The sequence below is a fragment of the Ceratosolen solmsi genome, unplaced genomic scaffold, assembly GCF_000503995.2.
Source record: "Ceratosolen solmsi marchali unplaced genomic scaffold, CerSol_1.0 scaffold30, whole genome shotgun sequence".
Taxonomy (NCBI): Eukaryota; Metazoa; Arthropoda; class Insecta; order Hymenoptera; family Agaonidae; genus Ceratosolen; species Ceratosolen solmsi.
In genome coordinates this window covers 3,058,136-3,078,468 of record NW_011948421.1, presented here as the reverse complement: position 1 = coordinate 3,078,468, position 20,333 = coordinate 3,058,136, and the positions used below count along the sequence as shown (strand labels likewise).

Genomic DNA, 20,333 nt, shown 5'->3' with positions numbered 1-20,333 from the left:
AAAAAATATTACAAATGAGAGTTTAAATGAAATATTAAAAATATTTAATTAAATCAATGTTATCATTATCATTAAATTACATATACAATTTAAGCTGCTATCTAGTATTTATATAAGTATATAATATTCTATACCATTACTTTTCAATTTCTATATTATTATAATCGTTGAATTTATTAAATAAGCTGTGTAAATAATTGCAACTATAGTATATGATAATAAAGTGTAATTATATACATCACTACCAAGCTTTATAACGTGCTTATATAACTTATATCCTAAATTAAAATGATTGAAAATTATGTAATAGCGTTAAGTTTTATAAATTTAAATTAAATCTTTAAAAATACTCGTACAATAATTAATATATAGTTTTAAAGGACGTAATAGTGTAATTTTTATTTATTACAATAAAATTTTCAAAAATTTTTATTAAAATTTATATTATACGTAATAATTATATTGGTTCGTTATATGATCGAATGTTTTAATAATAAAATTAATAAAATCAGTTTATAATTAAAGACGTTTCGTTTTGTAATGTAAGTAATTTTGTCATTTATAAATCGACGTCTTATTCTCTAAATAAAATAATATTTATAATATAGTACTATTTTTAATAAGTGATTGTTTATAACATAAAATATTTTATACAATTATTTTTCAATAGTATATTATTTTTAATTATTTAATTTGTACTTATGATTTATTTACTTAGCCAAGTGTAATTTTATCGAAGAGTAATCTTACTTTTTGATGATCGAGTCTTATGAATTTAATAAACAGCAGTAATTACTTTTCTATATATATTGCCGCATTTACCTTCTAACCACCATTATTTACAATTCGCAATATTAATATATACATATTATAATTACAATTACAATTACGCGTTCTTACATTAATTATTTTATATAATATATTTATTCAACTTCCTAAAACAAATATATCTTGACATTAAGGTATAAATTAAAAATCTATGTTAAAAAGCTGAAATAAAGGATATTAAAACATTTGTATTAATATAATATCGATAAATGTTTAATAACAAACAAAAAAACCTAAAAGAAAAAATAATTAATTGTAACATATTAATTCTGATTCCACATACTATTTCAATATTAATATATTATCTAAATATTTATTGTGATTTATTAATAAATCAGGCATATATCAAATTAAATATTACGTCTTTTGTTATTATAACGTATAAATAATAACTACATAAATTCGTACGAAAATCCTCTAAATCATTAGTATTTTAAATTCATCAGAAAAATCCCATTACTTTAGCTTCATTAAAATATTATGTTTATCTCATTGACATTTTTAACGGGTATTTTTCTAAATTCCAAAATAGATTGAGTGTATTGAATTTTTTCGTTACATAAGATTAAAAGTATTATTTTATTTCATTTAAAACAGTAACTGTTTTCGAATATTCAAATAAATATAATATAAGAATAGTATTTAAAATAGATGTTTTATGAAAATGTCCGTAAATTACATTAATGAATTTAATTTTGTTGACGTTAATAGAATAATATTTATGCAACTTTTTTCATATCATGTAAACGAATATAATTGGTTTTTTTTTTTTTTACTCTGTATACTATTATTTTAGAATGATCTGACACTTTGAGGAGAACAGTTTTTGTTCGTTGACAACATTCATTTGATAAATCAAAAATTTGTTAATGTATACTAAATATTAAACTGACGATTTGCAATGGTGTAAAACTATTTTTTTAATTGTTCTTTTAAAATGGCAATTAATTTCGTTAATGTTTACAGATTTCAATATTCATATAAATACTTAACTTAAATAATTCGCGTTTTGCCTATTGCCGTACAATTTTGTAGATATATAAATGTTCAATAATAAGCGCTCCTGTATCGTTAAAGCATAAAATGTTTTTGACTAGGGAAAATAGTTATTATAAAACTTACAATTTGTATGTAAATGTATAATAAGAAGGAATATATCTGTTAATAGATTTATAGACATTATATATAACATTTTTATAATATAATCAAAGCAATAATATGTAACATTTGTTTCAATATTCTAATCTACTTCTGCCATACATAATTTTGTAATTTCTACCTTTAATGCATATGTATATATATATATATATATTTATTTATTTATTTGTTAATGCATGATGAAGCCATTACTTCACTTCTATTGTCTATTCGGAATTTCTTTTGTTTTTATTTTATAATTCTTGGAGTATAATAACTTTATAGATACCGAAAGGACTTAACCATCGCTAACTTTCTTAAGAATTTTTCCTACTTTTAACCTTCAACATATAACTCTGAATATTAAAGTTTTTCCGAAATTTTATAAAAAGATTGATTGCGTGTAAAAGTTAAATATTAATAATTCGTTGTATAATATCTATTTAGAAGATTGTTAAGGGAGCCTATTATTTAAATTAAAATTTACAATAATGTTAAAATTAATTTTTCACTTATAGTGTAGATAGAATTTTAAATTAAATATTGTTTGGTAAGTCGCATGTTTAGTGCATTTCTATCATTGACATCTTAAATATTTTATATATAAAATTAAAGTATTGCAATTGCAAGTTAAAGTTATATTATATTTTATCTTACACGAGCATTTATTTTTTGAATATTTAAAATTTTTAAACTTTTGCAATTATCGATGAGTTCTTGAGATAAATTTAATGTAAAATTTTACATCTTTAATTAATAAATAGTGAAAAATTTTATATGAACAAACATTTACATTCGACATAAATAAAAATTATTTATTTAAAATTACAATAATTGAGAAAATTGAGAATTCCTTACCCACAAAGCCAATGTAATAAAAAAACAAAACAAAACAAAACAAAAAGAAAAAAAAAACGTATAGGAGCGTAATATTTATAGATAAACAATAAATAATTATATTCCTTAGATTGAACTCTTCAGCAATTACGATGCAGGGTTATTCAAATTTATCATTATATTATTATAACAAAATATCATAGATCTTACTAATGTAAATTGCAATAATTCCAAGTGTAGCCACAAACACCGAATATCGCTTTACACTCAAACAAAGAGTCGCACAGTGAATGTGTCCCTCCATCTCATATTTCGTGGAAGCAGAACAGTAAGAAAAAACAAAAACAAAAAAAAAACAGGTATCCTGTCTACCATCGGAGGCATTTCACCATACTAAGCTCTGACTAAATTGCCGGTAGATGGCGCTTAGATTAAACACTCGACGACACAGCTGACGGTCGTAGGCGATGTCGCGCCTTCGTTATAACATAAATATTATGTACATACGGACGTAAGAGCATTTAACTTAAGTCCCAAGGCGATCGTCGAGGGGCATGTAAGGCCTGCAGTCCTTATACCGGTAGTCCTTGAGTTAGGCCCAATGTAGGGGAAACTGCACTGACGAGTATTATCTTGATACGAACGAGCTGCTAGAGACTTGCGGTACTCGGGGGGTTCTTGTTCCTCCAAGATTTCTTTTAATCGTTCGCGTTGAATTCGTTGCGCGATGCCGAGGAGTCACAAGTCTCGTTGCGCAACATTTTGAAACGATCGAGGGTATCCAGTGCTGCTTTCACTTGCCATTGCAAAAACCCCGTCGACCAAACGTTCAATTAAAATGCAGCGTTTCATGGGCGAGATAACGTTGCCTCCTTTGGCATCTTATCAAATAATGTCTCATGAAATGCATATGGCGGCTTACTCGGAAGCTACAAATCCTTAAGGTAGGCATTATGATTATCACGACTGATTCAAAATGCATATCGATCGAAGGTATATTACGAGTGATCTATCGAGCCTAGTGAAATAGTGATGGAATGTGTGAAGAAGAATTGCTCGATCGTTATGAGCATTATATACATTAATTCATGAAATACAAATAATTACACTTGAATTTAAATTCTAAATTATTGACAAAATATAGATATTGCATGATATTGTTTTCAGTACTTAACGCAATTAATATTTTTCGAAGCGTTTAAAGCCTTTAAAATATTTACCTTACCGGAAAACCTCATCTTCCTTGTTCTTATTATAATCTTATAAAACTATCGCAATAGATGGTTCGATAATTCTTTCGTTTCATTACTTTATCGCAGTTTAATATAGCCAGATAAGTTTTCATCCAGTTTAATCTTGCCAATTCATAGTTTTCGTTTGTTTCTTACGGTCGAAGCTTTAAAATCGTATCTTGCAATCGTAATTGTGTAGGCATTTATATAAAAACGTCTAATTACAATTAGCCCGAATGATTTTTTCCGAATAAATGTGTCAGAAGAAAGAGAAGAAAAAAAAACAGAACAAAATAAAATAAAATAAGAATTTATAAATTAACTTAAAAAAAGGAAAATTATTTTTTCTCGACCGAACAATTTATTTGCCGACTATAATTGAACGATTTTTCATTAAAATTACAAAAATTTGTTATACATTAAGAAACAAATGTTAAGATAAGCTTAAGATTTTTGTTCTGACAATTAAATGTGGAAAATCGTTGCATAATTGTATTTTCATAATTTTCATATAATAATACATCAGATTATATAGAATTAATATATAAAATTATATAAGAAATTTTTATACAACATAAATTCATTCAAGCTCAAATCGATGTAATCGATCTTTCTATCGATCATAAAGTTTGAACGCTTATAAAGAAAAATTCTATTAATAAACTTATCATTATGGAATTGAGGAACACTAATAAAAAAAAAATATATATATATATATATATATATATATATATATATATAATTTAAACTCAAACACAATTCAAAACACGTTAAAAAAAATTTTTTTTAACATTATTATATTACAGTATATATATTTATCTATATTCAAGTCAAGAATGACATATGAATATTTTTATAGTAAATATTTATAGATAATTACAAATTGCATATATTTTGCACTTCGATAAAGATAAAATGCACTATTAATAGCTAAAATTTTAACATTTACTAGTTATTGCAAAAAGTCTTTCATATTTATCAAATTATACGGAGGAAAGTAGCATACTCGATAATAATGACCAAATAAGCTTTTCTGACAGCTTTTCATACATTTCAAGTGCTTTTAAAAATGAGAAAAAGCTGCTGTTAGCTTATTAGGAAAAACTATCATTAATAATTTTCTTCTAAAGCCATTTTTCAATTTTGCATATTTGTACTATTCTTTTGCATACCTATTTCTCTTAAATATGTTTTTCTTACCTTCTGCTATTATTTGAGTAATACTTTCAGCAATGTACCAATTACTTTTTTCATTCTCCAACTACCAATTTTATTCAATATTCTACACTAAATTATAAATATAAAAACATCATCTTTCCTTTTCCTCTCTTGTTTCACTCGTAGTTTTATCAATTTCATTAATTTTTTCGCATTCGAAAAATATCCATATATATATATATATATATATATATATATATATATATATTAATTTGCTTCTTACTGTTATAATTCTCCCTTATTTACTTTTCAATTCTATTATTTACCATTATTTACTGTTATTTTGTAATTTTCTATCCTATTTGACAATTAACAAATTAATCTTATTTGTTTATTATTTTTACTCTCACCAACTCACTATCTAATGCACAATTATGTCCACATTTGATTATTTATTGCTTTTGCTATTAGCATTTCTCACATTGTGAAATATCCTTAATTATTTAACATTTTTTAGCTTTTTAATAATATTCTTTCCTTAAATATTTTCTGTTTTCTATGATGTTTTTCTATACTTCTCCATTCTTTTCTCTCATATTTCTTAACCACAAAATACTCTCGAATGAGTTTGTTTTACAAATGTAAATCGCAACCACATCGCAAGCTTTCTACAATGAAAAAAAGAACATTGAATGGCAACTTAAAAAATGAAGGTTCTTTTAAAAATTTGCAAGCACATGTTTTTAAAGTTATAATTACATTAGAGGAAATTTTAAGTTACACTTTATAATTATTCCATAGATGTGTTTTAATATAAAAATGATCCAACGATAGTTTAATTATCATTTCAACTAATTTTTTTTTTTTTTTTTTTGTTAATTAAGTAAAATATTTATTTAATTATTTAGCAATAAATCAGTTTTACTAGTTTTCAATTGATAAACAACGTAATTGTTTCATAATAATATCAATGCTTCGCTTTTTATTTTAATATTATTCTTTATACGAATATTATAAATCGACTCTCTAGACTATTGATTCTCTTGAAGTCATACAAATTATGTATTAATGATTGACCTGTCCACTTAATAATTCATTTATAATTTTGCAGATATTTTTAAGCATTCAAGATTTGTTAATCAGCTAATAATAAGGAAATTGTATTAAATTTTTCTCTTACCCCTTATACGTTTAATTGATTAGCATTTATTTTCAAAAAGTACAGCCAAAGTTTTGTAAGACAGTATGTAGTGACCAATACGACAAGAAGCTTAAACTTCCGTTGTTAAAAAATTGAATAAAGTATGAATCCGGCATGTGCACTCGATGTTTTTTGTTTTTTTTGTTTGTTTGTTTGTTTGTTTGTTTTTTTTTTGTTTTCGTAACATCGCCTCCAAACTCGCTTTGTACAACCCCGCACTTTGCATTATTATGCATCTGTTTTGCCTTTTCACTTTTATAAATTCATGCGCACGTTTTCTTTCAGTAACTATATATAGGTATTCTAACCCCCTCCACTTGCATTCACAAAACGCGCACACAATGCATTAATATTGCCGCCAACTGCTCGAGGGATTAAGATGCAATTGGTCCATCCTCGCGTCCGTAATCTGCAAATCATCTCTGTTTATTCCCCGATCCTACCTTCTTTGCCCTCTTGGGAATATTATTCACGTTAATAATATTCTTAACGGTTACCCAGGCATTCGAAAAATTTTCATTCTTAGACAAATATTTGTATACAATTTTGTTAAGAAGGGATGCTGCTTCGGACGACAAATTCTCCAAAGCGTGGAAAAATTCTATCTAATAAAGAGATACGCTCCCTTGGAAATAAAATATCACTTTAGAAGTTTTATATTATACATAAATATTCTCTTTTAAAAATATCCGCTATTACGATAATCAGCTCCTATATATTCCTATATATCACATAAAAACAGCTTAATTTGTTTTAGGATTTGATCGTAGCGGTGTAGGGGAATGGGGTGTGGCGGGGGTGTGCCGGGCAGCGGAGGGGCGGAAGGATCGAGCAATACAGAAGTGATGTCGAGGTGGACGGGAAGGGTAAGACGAAATAATTTGTAAATCAAGTGAGTCACGCGACTCGAGATAGAAAATGAAGGAGACTCGGGGGTAAATTGAGCGGAAACAGAAAACATTGTGCTTCGAAGTCATCGTTGTTCAGCTTTCTACGTATAAAGGTCGTGACACGGTGCAGTGCAGCTTAATCTCTCCTCCCTTAGTGGGCATTGTACAGCTGGCGGGTGTCGAAAGCCCCGTGAAAAAGAAATAAAACCGGCCATTCATTCGGTCGGGTGTGAATGTCACGAGGAAGCCGAGTTTGCTCGCGAAGCTGTTTAAGGCCGTTTGGTCGCACACGTGGTTCCCGTATTAACCGACCGTAGGGATTGACGCGGTGAAGACGGTTGGAGATAGACTAGGCGCACGCGCATTATCAACTTTCTTAGTGAGCGTTAATTTCGTTGGCATTACGCTTAATATTCTTTACTTAAAGTTAACTAGGAAGGCCAATTATATTTACTTATAAATATTTATACTACATACGTTAGTATGTAGCTGACGTTGTTGGTAATGCTATGCTATATTATTTGAGTTGGCTTTGCGCATTTCTACATTTTATAAGTTTTATACTTTATTACCTTTAACGTATAACGTTAATATTATATAAATAGGCATTGTATATTCGATTTGTTATACGAGTATATGGTTAAGTGAGTAGGTAAAATTACATTTTTATTTAAATCAAATAAACGAAGAATAATAAGTGAAAGTTAAGCTTGTAGTTTATAAGAGACAAAATCTAAGTTTCCATCAATTTTCTAAAGAGATTTCTAATTTTCGAAATTTTGTTAGCGTTATATATATATATATATATATATAGCAAAATTGCATCCTCATTCGTGTCTATGAAATAATTAACGTGGATTGAGATGGACAAACAAAGACATATGGGATTGCGAGCATCGATGGCCTCGAGTAACCCATACGAAGAAATAAAAATTGCATGCACGTGTACGTGCAATCGTTGTACGTGTAAGTAGCTAATCGAGGGGAGAGAAAAATGGGACACGGGATTATAAGAGGTATACATTTTTTTTTAGGACTGTTTGATTATGGCAACGCACGTTTTGGACGAGACGGGTAAGACGTAGGCGAGCCTATGCTGTAAAAGTCATAGATTCAAAAGAAATATAAGGAAAGTGAGACGCCGCCGCGATGTAGGCTCATTTACTTTTTCACATAATCATGTACGTCATAGTCTTGTATTAAAATAATTAAGCGGTGTAATTGCTATGCCCGACATATTTATGACTGGAGACCTTATGACTGGAGACCTTGTAGATAGTATCAAGATTTATTAAATTCGCATGCATTGTTAATCAGCCAAGGCTGGGAAGGCTAGTTAGGTTTATTGTTACAATTTTATTATTAGGCACAATGATCGAGTGATGATATAGGAATCGAGGTAGAAAAAAATATATAAGAAACTCATGTCCTATACAGCATTTATAATTAAGTTATCTTGTCTTTCGCTCTTGCGTTTCACGACGTCGATGAATAGTAGCGAGAATAGTACTCTGCAATATCGGTGCGATACCGATTATCGATGTGAGAAATTAATTCATAAATATGCCGATCGATGACTCTGCTTCCCAAACTTCCAAGTTGCCAGTTATATGTCAACTGCTTCTTATGCAAATACATTTGCCATGTCTATTCGAAAGCGGAACTTACAAAGAAATTTCAAGTACTTTCGGTACTTTTGCATTTTTCTTTTTCGACATCTTTTCCAAGTATCTAATCTCAAGTTCAGACATAACATATTAATATATAAATATATATATATATATATTTTTTTTTTTTTTTTTTTTTTTTGAAATATATTTTTCGTTATTTTTAGTGTATATTTCAGTTTATAACATATTAATATATAAATATATATATATTTTTTTTTATTTTTTTTTTTTTGAAATACATTTTTCGTTATTTTTAGTGTATATTTCAGTTTATATGAAAAAAAAGTAGCGCGTTCGGCTCTCTCTCTCTCTCTCTCTCTCTCTCTCTCTCTCTCTCTCTCTATCCGTCTCTCTCAAGCATGTAGCAGACATTGCCATTGTAATATCCATTGGATACTTGCTTGGAAACTTTTATAATTGTACACAATGAGCATGATTCTATATTCAATGAAAGGAGCACTACAAATTAACGTATCTCAAATGCTAAGTGAATATAATCTTATATATACGTGCTTATATATAATAGTGAATAATTTAATATTTTTATTTAATGCAAATGTTATGTACGCCTATCGTAGATGTGAAAATGTTATGACTATTAATGAACAAGCTTCTTTGCTGATTTGACGAATGAATAAAATTTTAATTATAATCAGTATGAGAACATTCACCATTATGATTGACTTTACACGCAAAACAGCATACAAAAACACTTTAATATTATGATAAAATATGAATTATTTTAAATTACATTGATGTTAAATTTAAGATAAAAAGTCTTGTTGTGTCGAACGTCGGTAAATGATTAATATCTGTCGACTTGTCGTTTTCTTGAAATCCTTTATTCAATCGCCTTTGATAACCATAAGGAACATGTAAGATTACGTTATTTTTAGTGGCGAAGATACGCGATATGCAATATATTAATCAATACTATGTTGAAAAATTAATGGTGTAATTGTGCATTAGATTTAAATGAATGATAGCGCCATTAAATGATGCAGGTGATATCAATTCATGTTGGTATTGTAACAATAATCGCCAATTGTCTTTCAAGTGGATTTGCAATTATAGTTTCTGAGAATTCTTATAAAGAAATCTTTTGCATCCAGTAGATTATCATTGAATATTATTGTTCGTCATCGGCCCAATACGTAAATAAATAATATTAAAAGTTTACCATTGTCTTCTGTCCTTTTGAAACTTAAAATTTGATTATAATATAGGAAGGTACGTATGAGTTGGATATATTAAAATTCGTATAATTATGTTTTAATTTGCGTATATTTCTTTGCAACGTTATTTTTCATTTTATCTTTGTTTTTTGTTTTTTGTTTTTTTTTTGTTTTTTGTTTTTTGTTTTTTGTTTTTTTTTTTGTTTTTGTTTTAAATAAAACACTTAGACATTATTAATATTTTTAACTCGACCTACAATTTTTATACAATATATATGTGTAGAAATATTTTTAAATCTTAAAAAAACTTGGTTTTAAGAAAATTAAAAATTAAATTTTGTTATTATTAATATCTCGAGGCTTTATATTTTAATATATATTTTTGAATAAGGTTAATTATATTGTATAAGAAATTAATGTTGTTAAAAATTATAGTTTAAAAATTGTAATTCTCTTTAGAAAGCTTATATATTTTGTAAGTGAAATTATTTTAAAAACTATTCTTTCATAATTTTATCATAATGATACAAGTTCGAAAATATTGTTACTTTTTGACATTAAATTTGCTTGTGGAGTCATATGAATAAAATTGTTTGATCGAATGTTTTCAAAATATTTACGAAATACGGATAAATAAATGCGAATGTAGAATAAAAATAATAATTATAGAATTTTATGCAATTCATAATCTTCGCTCGCTTTACAATACATCGATATATTTCTCAATACGAATACGTAACGAAACGGTGGTAAAAATGTAGATGAAACTTCATGTTTTTATATCATCCAAATTATAAGATACGCGTTTAGAAAATGGCTGTACCATATTTTGCACGTTTATAATCGCAATTGAATAATTCAGCTCACATGCATATTTATGATGTTAGTTTATAATAAGAGAAAAATATGTATAAGATATTATACGATTTTATATTTACAAATTTATGTGAATTTATAAACGATTACGTATTATTAACATTTAATATAGACATTCAAGAGAATAATGTCTTTTAGCATGTTTTAAAAATTAAAAACCATCATTATAAGATAAATTTTGAAAATATATAAATGTACATTAATTGGTAAATTTATAATTGTTATATAAAATATTATCGATACATTTATCTTGATTTAAGATGAACAATGATATTTCAACGATGAGTTGCAAACAATTAAATTAAAAAACTTTTCAAGATACGCTATCATTTTCTGTTAACATCTACATTTCAAAGGTATGAAAGTACCTTGAAAATATGAAAAGACTGTTTTTTTTTTTTTTTTTTTCTTTTTTTTTTATAATATTATTAAAAGCCAATGTTTATATTCGAAAAAGATATATTATTTAATGTCGGATTTCAAAATGGTTCATTAAAATATCATTCGTACGATTAATATTATAATTAAGATTTTTTTAAAAGCAGCATTTGCAAAATTAAATTAATAATAATGTTTTTTACATACGTCCATTTACATTTAAATATTAATTGAATGTTACCTATCATTTATAAATCATAATAATTTGTAAAATGTTTTAATTTTTCAATTTTTGTAATATACCGTATGTCATATTTCCCATAAAAAAGATAAATGACAGCATTTCAAGCAGCACGATAAGTTTTTCAATTTCATCACAGACACTATACAGACAATATATAATTTTTACTTATATACACCCTTATGTAATAATATCCTAGTACTTTTTTTTTTTCATTTTAAGAAAAATATTCAATTATTGACTGGATTGTGAAACGTTCTTAAGCCATCATTACGTTTATATAAGAACCAATTTCAGGCTTTTCAATAAAATTATTGCATTTAAAGTAATGTTAAGTTACATAAAATATCAATGTCACGTTGCAAATAAAGACAACAACAAAGAATGAAAGAAAATTGCATTTTATAATATGTAATGAATTCGAGGTATTAATAATTTGATTCAATATTAATTCATTTAATATTAATTTCATGGTAATCAGTAATTAATCTAATAATTTTATTGTTCCGAAATTTGAAGGATTGTTTCATTGGTGTTCTATATTTTGGAAAAAATATTCCTATTTCTGGTCTTTCTTCCTTCCTTCGTTTTATCATTTGTTTGTAAATTTTGTTAAAAAAAAGAAAAAAAAGTATGCCATTTAGAAAAGGACTTCTCAAAATACTTTTTGTATTAAAATATTACGTCAATCTCAATATACTTTTATCGTCTGTCGAATAATACTGTTTCGAGTGCGAACATTAACTTTCACAACAAACGTCATTTCATGATTTTACAATATAATATAGTATCATAAAGCATTTATTCGCTAAATTATTGCGCGTAGTGAAAATTTGTACGTAATTTTCAATTGAGATCCCCAAGCTCGCTTTACGCCTTGTTAATTGAACATCTAAAACGACGTAAATCCTCGGATACTCCTTAATTTAGCACGCAAGTTCGCGAAAACGAGATTTCGAAAGTCAACGAGAAAGCCGAGAGCATTGGTGCACTCGAAGCAATAATTTTCCATGATATTTGTATTATTAGCCGCGGTAACTTAGACGTAAAAACTCGAGCGGCGACGCACGAATGTTGTATCCGACAGCGTTAACATCGAACCTTGTACATAATACGCTCCGGAACACCCTGGCCCGCTAACAAAACCTCCTCCTCGCCGACGACTCAGCCGGAATGCGCGAGCCGGCAACCACTTAACCGACGACTTCGACAAGCTTCAGGACGGGCGGACGGGTGGACGGTTCGGCGCATGCGTCTTTGAGTTCCTGGATCGACACTCGCGCCCCCGCGCGGCCCGCCAAGACTTCAGTCGCCGGTTCCTCGACCAGTGGTGGCCAGCCGCGCGAACCTGAGCGATTAAGCCCCGGAGTTCGTAGGCGAGAGCAAGAGTAAGCAGCATCAGCAGACGCCACCGTCACCGTCACCGTCACCGTCACCGTCACCGTCACCGTCACCGCCACCGCCACCGCCACTGCCACTGCCGCCGCTGCCGCCGCTGCCGCCACCGCCACCGCCACCGCCACCGCCACCGCCGCTACCGCTGCCGCTGCCATCGCCGCGAGTCCGGTGTCGCCCTCGTCCTTCTTGTCTCCCTCTGTGGCGGTGTCGCGCCGGCGCAGCTCCCGCACGTTGTGTGCGCGACACATGCACTCGCCAAGGAGTCGCCGCGGGCCGCAGTCGCGGGCGTGAGAGCTGCTACAGCAGTCGTTGTCTCGGTGCTCGTCCTCCTCGTCGGCGAGCCGCCAGGAATAATCCTACATCACGCGCCAACCGCGCGACCGATAAAAAAGGGAAGACGCGTCGCGCGCGCATAAAATGGCGAGCGCGATGAGCCGTGGCGAGGGTTGCTGGGGTCTCGGTTAGCCTTTCCATCCCCGTTCCCGTCGCCGTTCCCGTAGCCATAATCGAAAACTGTAGCCGTCACACGTGCTCCGGCCGATTGTTCCCTCCTTCGTCCCTAACCCCTACGCGCTCCGCCGTACCCCGCGCAGCCGATCCTTCTTTCCCTCAACATCTCCCCCGCCCCTCCTTTCACCCCCCCCCCATATCCCTCCCTTCACAAACCCCGCACCCCTTCTCGTCGTTAAACCCCTCGGTCCCCTTGTCGGACCGCTTGCATTCGCTCACTCACTCACTCACTCGCTCGCACACTCGATCACATACGCGCGCGCGCGCGCGCGCCGATTCTTTTAACGGACATTCGCCGAGGTTAGAAGGATGAGTGCGGTGCTCCAGCAGCAGCAGCAGCAGCAGCAGCAGCAGCAGCAGCAGCAGCAGCAGCAGCAGCGGCAGAGCACCGTTGAGAGAGAGCTCGAGGACGTGGACGCGATGATCGAAGAGAAGAACCAGTTGATTAATCACCAGTACGCGGAGATCGAGAGGCTGCAGCGCGAGCTCACGGAGGTCATCAGCGAACGGGACGCGCTTCTCTGCGACGTCTCGAAATTCAAGTTCGAGCTCGAGATGGCCGACCTCAAGAGGCTGCAGGACGACAGGTAGGCGTCGCCGACGTTGGCGTTTATTTTTATGCAGTCCTTGCTCGATTCGATTACTCGCGAGTCTTACCCGCGTACGGACGTTTCTCCCACTCGAAGCGCGATTAATGACCGGAGAGGGTGGCCGACATCGTCGTCACCTACTCCTCCTCCCCGTCCCCCCGCCTTCTCATCCTCTTCCAATCCGTCTTCATCCGCGGCCACCCCCATAACACGATTCCCACGTCGCTGTGTTTACGGAAGCTTTCGACGACGATGTTTCCATGGATTGGTCCTCGTAGTGTCAGTGCAATTTTTCTTATGCCGTTAACGACGACGAGTCGGCCCGATCGACCATTTTTGCAAATGCAATTTGAAGGTAAAATTGTCATATCGGAGCATCTTCAATGGTTCTGTACACATGTTCATTTTCATGCATTTGCCATTATTTACAAGCAGCTTAAAAAGACAAGCACGGTTCTCTCTATCTTTTAATCGTCTCATTCATCGAGTGCAGCGACGTACAAATTAATAGAACTTTTAACATTTTCGAGGGCCGTGCACGATTTGTGTATTTGCCCCCACCGATCAAATCTAACTGAGCGTTTTGAATATTTGCAGAAAAAAGTACGCGGAAAATTGTCCATTATCGCATTATACATACGCTATATGCAGGATGGTGGAGTGCGTTATGGAAGCCTCTAGAAGCGCATATGAATTACTTTATAATTTCCTTGCTAAATTTCTTTTACTTTATACTGGTTGCCTACTTTTTGCCTACTTTTTGCCTACTTTTTGCCTACTTTTTGCCTACTTTTTGCCTACTCAGTTTGCCCGTAATTTCACAATAAATAAAGTCAAAAGTAATTTAACCGTCAATTTTCCAATCTCCATTTTGTTTGTTTGTTTGCTTTTATTTATTTTTTTTTTTTTTCAAACTTACTTGTGCGCATTTCTATCATTTCACACACAGTGAGCGTGAAATTTTAAAAACTCTGACGTTTAAAAGCCCTAATAAAGCCCACTTGAGACATGAAATAAGAAATGTTTGTTTACTGTTATAGCCTTAAATGTAAGTAAGTTAGTTTAGGAAAAGATGCATTTGTATTTGTCAAGAGAAAGCGATAAATTAAATGGTTTTACTTTTTTATATATAATATAAATATTATGATTGATCATCTTGGCACTATATGATATATTTACTCAATTAAGGATTATTTACCTCGATAATAGATAAGAGATTGAACAATTAGTGGTTTATATATATATATATATATATATAGAGAGAGAGAGAGAGAGAGAGAGGGATATGAAACTCGGTCGAGAGGAAAGGCGGGAGGAAAGAGTAATTTTATTGAAATGCCCATTCGTCTTGGTTTGTAACATTTATTCGAGTCAGCAGCTGGTGTGAGTCCTCCCCATTCCATTACAAGCGGTTATATGTATTTTCCACCACATCATAGCGGGGCGTAGGGATATACACGCCTTTTATCATTATTAATCGTTCGCTTGGTACCCTTCAAACGAAATCTTTTATAATAGATCGCTGTTGTGAGATTTAAAAAAAATATATGTTTACATACACGCGCGCGCGCACGCACGCACGCACGCACGCACGCACGCACGCACAGAGATACGAAGCTTAGCAACGTAAACGTGTAATCCTATATCGCAGCTCCTTGCGTTTCGCCCATTTGATAATTATAATGTAAATGACGTGCCGGTCTAACGGGTTTATCAGCGTATCGAACATCGACGGCCACGAGTCACGAGATTTTTTTTTTTATTTATTCTCATATTTAAATTACCGTATTAAAATTTATTATAGCGTGCTAAGAGAACAAGTAAATCGTCCATTAGGAGCATCATTCCTCCAATGAAAAGTAAAAAAAAGAAAATAGAAAACAGAAAAAGAACATGAAAATGAGGGGGAGAGGGAGACAGAAAATGTATGTAAAGCGGCGCGAGAAACACACGACATCGCAGTTCGGCCACTCGTAACTCTCTAGCGTTAGAGCACAGATGTAGACCGAGTCAATCCATTTAAACGTTCTCTGGCCCTCGCCTGACTCCGCCCCCGCGATACACCAAGATGAAGCGCAGCGAAGCTCCCGAAGCCGTAGCGCAGTCGTCTTGGGGCGAGCGGCCGCTGAAGCCTGGTCGAGGCGAGCGTCTTGAAGCGCCTGAAAATTAGCCTCGGCGGCGCGACGAAAAATCAGAAGATCATCGGGGCGATGCCGTGGAGATTCGCGAGCACCGCCATACGTTACCAATTACAAAGACGTAACAAAACCATGGCAATTAACCCGGCGAATTCATTATACGTGCACGCGCAAGCGCACGACCGTTGGTGCTATTGCATTTCCACCTGCTTATGGGTTTTTCATAATTATGCGCGTACTTAAGGTGGAGGTGGATTTTCCTCGTGGGAAATGACGACCCGCGCGACTCTACTAACGAGTGACGAAGGGGCACCGAGGGCGTTGGCTCCGGGGCGAGGGAAGGGGGCCACCCGAGATAGCCTCCCCCGGCGACTTGTGGCTTTTACGAACGGTCCGCTACTTGGCCACGCTTCCGAGAAAATGAGCCGGTGGGCCTTCTAGTCCGGGCGATTGCTACCTGCGGCGGCACATCCGCCCGCGCTGTCGAGACGCTGTCGAAACACCGTTGACGATAAATCAGCGGCCGTTTGGTGGTCACAGGTCCATTTCCTCATCGCTCTCTTCACTAATTTACCGGGATATTAATGCCGATTCGAGGCTCGACGATCGCCTCGGTGGAAATGGGCGTCGCGGTCATGTGGAGGAAAGCGCGAGAGAGACGCATTAAAAACAAGGAAGGCTGCGGTTTTGATGCGTAAATCGAGTGTGAAAAATAGTATCGGGCACGGGGTAATGGGGGAGGGGAGAGGTGGTACGCGTGGGCGGGGACCCGAGTCAATGGCCTTCGACGCTGGAATGCGGCGGCGCCTGGGAGGCCGAGTCCTCGAGACCGATGGCTCTCGCCACCACGAGGCGACCGAGGATCGAGGACTAAGTACTTCAATTTCTGCGACTGATGAAATTTATTCGCGGTGCTGCTTGTAAAAAGCGCGCGATCGGCCGACGTCGAACGTCTTCTCTCTATTGTTAAGAAAGTCGAGCTCTATGATATATTTATGCTTGTCTCGTAGTTGCTTTTGTGTTTTGGGGTCTCGGGCCGAGTGACGTAGGAGATGGCGAGCTCGACCTGTCGATCCGTGCCTTATCGGCAAAACCTATCGTATTTACAAAGTTAATGCAACGATTGCGGTATAAGCATTGTGATTTCGCGGGAGTCCACTATTGGAAACCAATGATTTTGCAATTTTTCATGGTAATAATGCCCGCGTATCCCGAGGGTCATAAACGAAAAGCGCATATATATATATATATATATATATATATATATATCTATTTGTTCAATTATATTTAAAGAAGCCTGATTGCGCGATTTCTCGTTATTTATCTACCGATCGAACTTTATAAATAATGTTTTTTTTTTACTTTATAGGCATAGTTATACATATACGGCTTTTTGGAATAATAAATTCATCCTATTGGTCGAATAAATTTTCAAATTAATCAATAGTTTTATGCTGCTCGAATAAATTCAAATATATTGCCTCTATATGGTTAGATTTTATGTTCCATATGGCATTCCAGGCGAGATCTATAATTAACCAATCAAGGATAACTATTCGTAAATTATGTTATGCAATTCTTGTAAGCAAGAATTCGTAATTAACATTGCACCATGGAAACTGATTCCTTAAATAATATCAATTATTCACGAATGTGTTTATAATTATATCGCATTGTTAATAATCTCTTTCATCCATAAAGAAAGACAATTCATGAATTTCACTCGTTACATTTTACGTGTCAACGTATTGAGTCTTTTTCCCCTTTCTGCTGTTTTTTTTTTTTTTTTTTTAATATAACTAATATTCTTATTCACGACTTTCAAATAAAATTTAGTATACGAAAGTGAGCTTTTGTTTATAATAAATAATAATACATGTAAATCTTGCAGTGATCAATGATGCCTAATGCTTCTAATTTTTGCCATTAACAATATCATTATTCCATTACATAGGAAAAACTCCTTAGAAATATCGCACTTACTTCCTCCGCCTGGGAATCACTTTCTCTTAAGTCATTCGTAACGATAATAAGCAATAACGGAATGTCATAAGTAACAAATTTGAGCATCTCGTTTAGTTATCGATCGCGCGAGCGATTCCATTTGACGTAGAAGGCGATCAGCCGACATCCCATGAAAATGTACAACTACGAAATAATGATTAGCGTGGATGCTTTCGAAACCGCGTCTTCGGATTCCAGCGAGTTTCGTGCTTCCAGCTATGAGTTATGATGGCCTCTCGCTCCCTCACACCACTCGCCCATACGCACATGCGACACTAGTAACGAAGGCGCGTGTGCCTCATGGCGGAAAAACACCTCTCTTCTCGATTCTTATTCACGGGTCGCTCATTTTTGCCAGCTAGTGCCATTAAGGTTGAGGGCGTCGCTGCAAATGCACGGCCTCGGAGCTCCGCTAAGACTGCGGGGGCGAATATTGGCGGGCACGTGGAATATCGCGAGCCGTTTAAGTCGAGCTTGTTGGCTGGCACTTGGGTAATTGGTTTATAGGCTCCGTTTCGCCACGCGAATTTGCCTTAATTTGCGAGGGATAAAAGCGCGAGCTCGACTTGGTGTTCGTCTAGTGGTCGAATCGCGCCAAGTGACCGTGCCGTATGCCAGTCCAGTTCTGTTTATTTGAATACTTAGGGATTTCGGGCTTTCTGGCTTTCTTCTTTCGCTCGCTTTTGCCGTTGGCGCGGCAAGTGCCTCTTCAAAAAGTGGTTATCCCTCGAAAACTAATGCCTGCCATTGTCCCACTTTTCAAAGGCTGTTTCGCGGATTTGTTGTCCCACTTTTCAAAGGCTGTTTCGCGAAAAAAAAAAAAAAAAAAAAAAAAAAAAAAAAAAAAGAGCCAGAAACCTGATAAATATGGCTACGACGAGCTCTCGCGATGGATTATTCGTGACGTATATTTATAAATATAGAGCTTGTAACTCGACAAAATCTCGATAAAATCTGTACGTCGTTATTACCACGCCAGTAAATTAATTTACAAATTCAGAATAAACAACAGCGTTCGTTCGATTATATTTATAGGTAATACGTAGGATTGTACCACCTGAGATAGGGTTTTATTATTTATTTTGTCTGTTTTGTCTTGTTTTTGTTTTTAATGCATTTTTTTGAGTGCTTGTGAAACCAATGGGGATTTACTTACGCCTATCGACGGTTACTTATCGTCAATTTACCAATTCAAATTATTTATTAACGCGTATATGAGGTCACGAATGGCAATTTTCCAATACATGACGATGTAGTTGCACATACCCAAATACGATAGCCGGTTATATCGTACGTATCCTTATATCGGGTAAACGATGACAAGTTGCCGGTAAAAAGTTGCGTTGTTGACGCAAAATATTACCAAACGCCTTACACAGTACCTGGTACCGGACTACTGGATGCTCTATTTACTTACATCGAGACATCCGTGACGATGTGTAGGAATGTCATTTCGAGTATAGTTGGGAGGCAAAGTTTAACTCGTGCGTTATTCGATCTCGACGAGCTCTTAAAATGCCAAACTAACCGGAAACTTTCATGATAATATTTCTTCAAAAACGAAATGTATCTTATAAAATGAATTCGTGCATGCGCTTGCGCACGCGTGCAGTGTAATGATTGTGCACAATGTAATCTATTAATCCGTGAATAATATTTCTGACAACGTAAAGAAAGAAATTACATCAATTCGGATTATGTGCAATTATGTAGACTTTATTTAGGCTTACATATTAGGTATTAAGTACTTTAAGATGCATATCTTCATTCTTATGACATTAGTTTGCTTCCAAATCTTAACTTCATATTTACATAAGCTTCTTATTTAAGCCGAAGTTAATCTCTGAGAAAATTCTTATGAAAGGCATTTTTCCTTTTTTTCTTTACTTTTTCTTTTCTTCAAAACTAATGATATATAAAATGTACTTCTATTTTTATACGAGACTAATTGAGAGTTTTATATATTAGTAGATTGTCGTAAGGTCCGAATAGTATGAAAGTGACATTTGTGATAATCCACTTGGAGATTGATTAAGAAGTTAATCATGTATTCCGTAATTTTTCTTACAA

The 20,333-nt window shown here is 33.9% G+C and overlaps 1 protein-coding gene across 1 annotated transcript in view; it reads left to right on the top strand.

Annotated features, from left to right (window-relative positions):
* Positions 1 to 13,784: 13,784 nt before the first annotated feature.
* Positions 13,785 to 20,333, top strand: part of siz (Brefeldin-resistant Arf-GEF family protein schizo) — a 126,144-nt gene continuing 119,595 nt past the window's right edge. Inside the window, exon 1 of the mRNA XM_011498479.1 lies at positions 13,785 to 14,118. Within this exon, the coding sequence (XP_011496781.1) occupies positions 13,841 to 14,118 (278 nt within the window). The 5' untranslated portion in view covers positions 13,785 to 13,840. The remainder of the gene's footprint in view (positions 14,119 to 20,333) is intronic.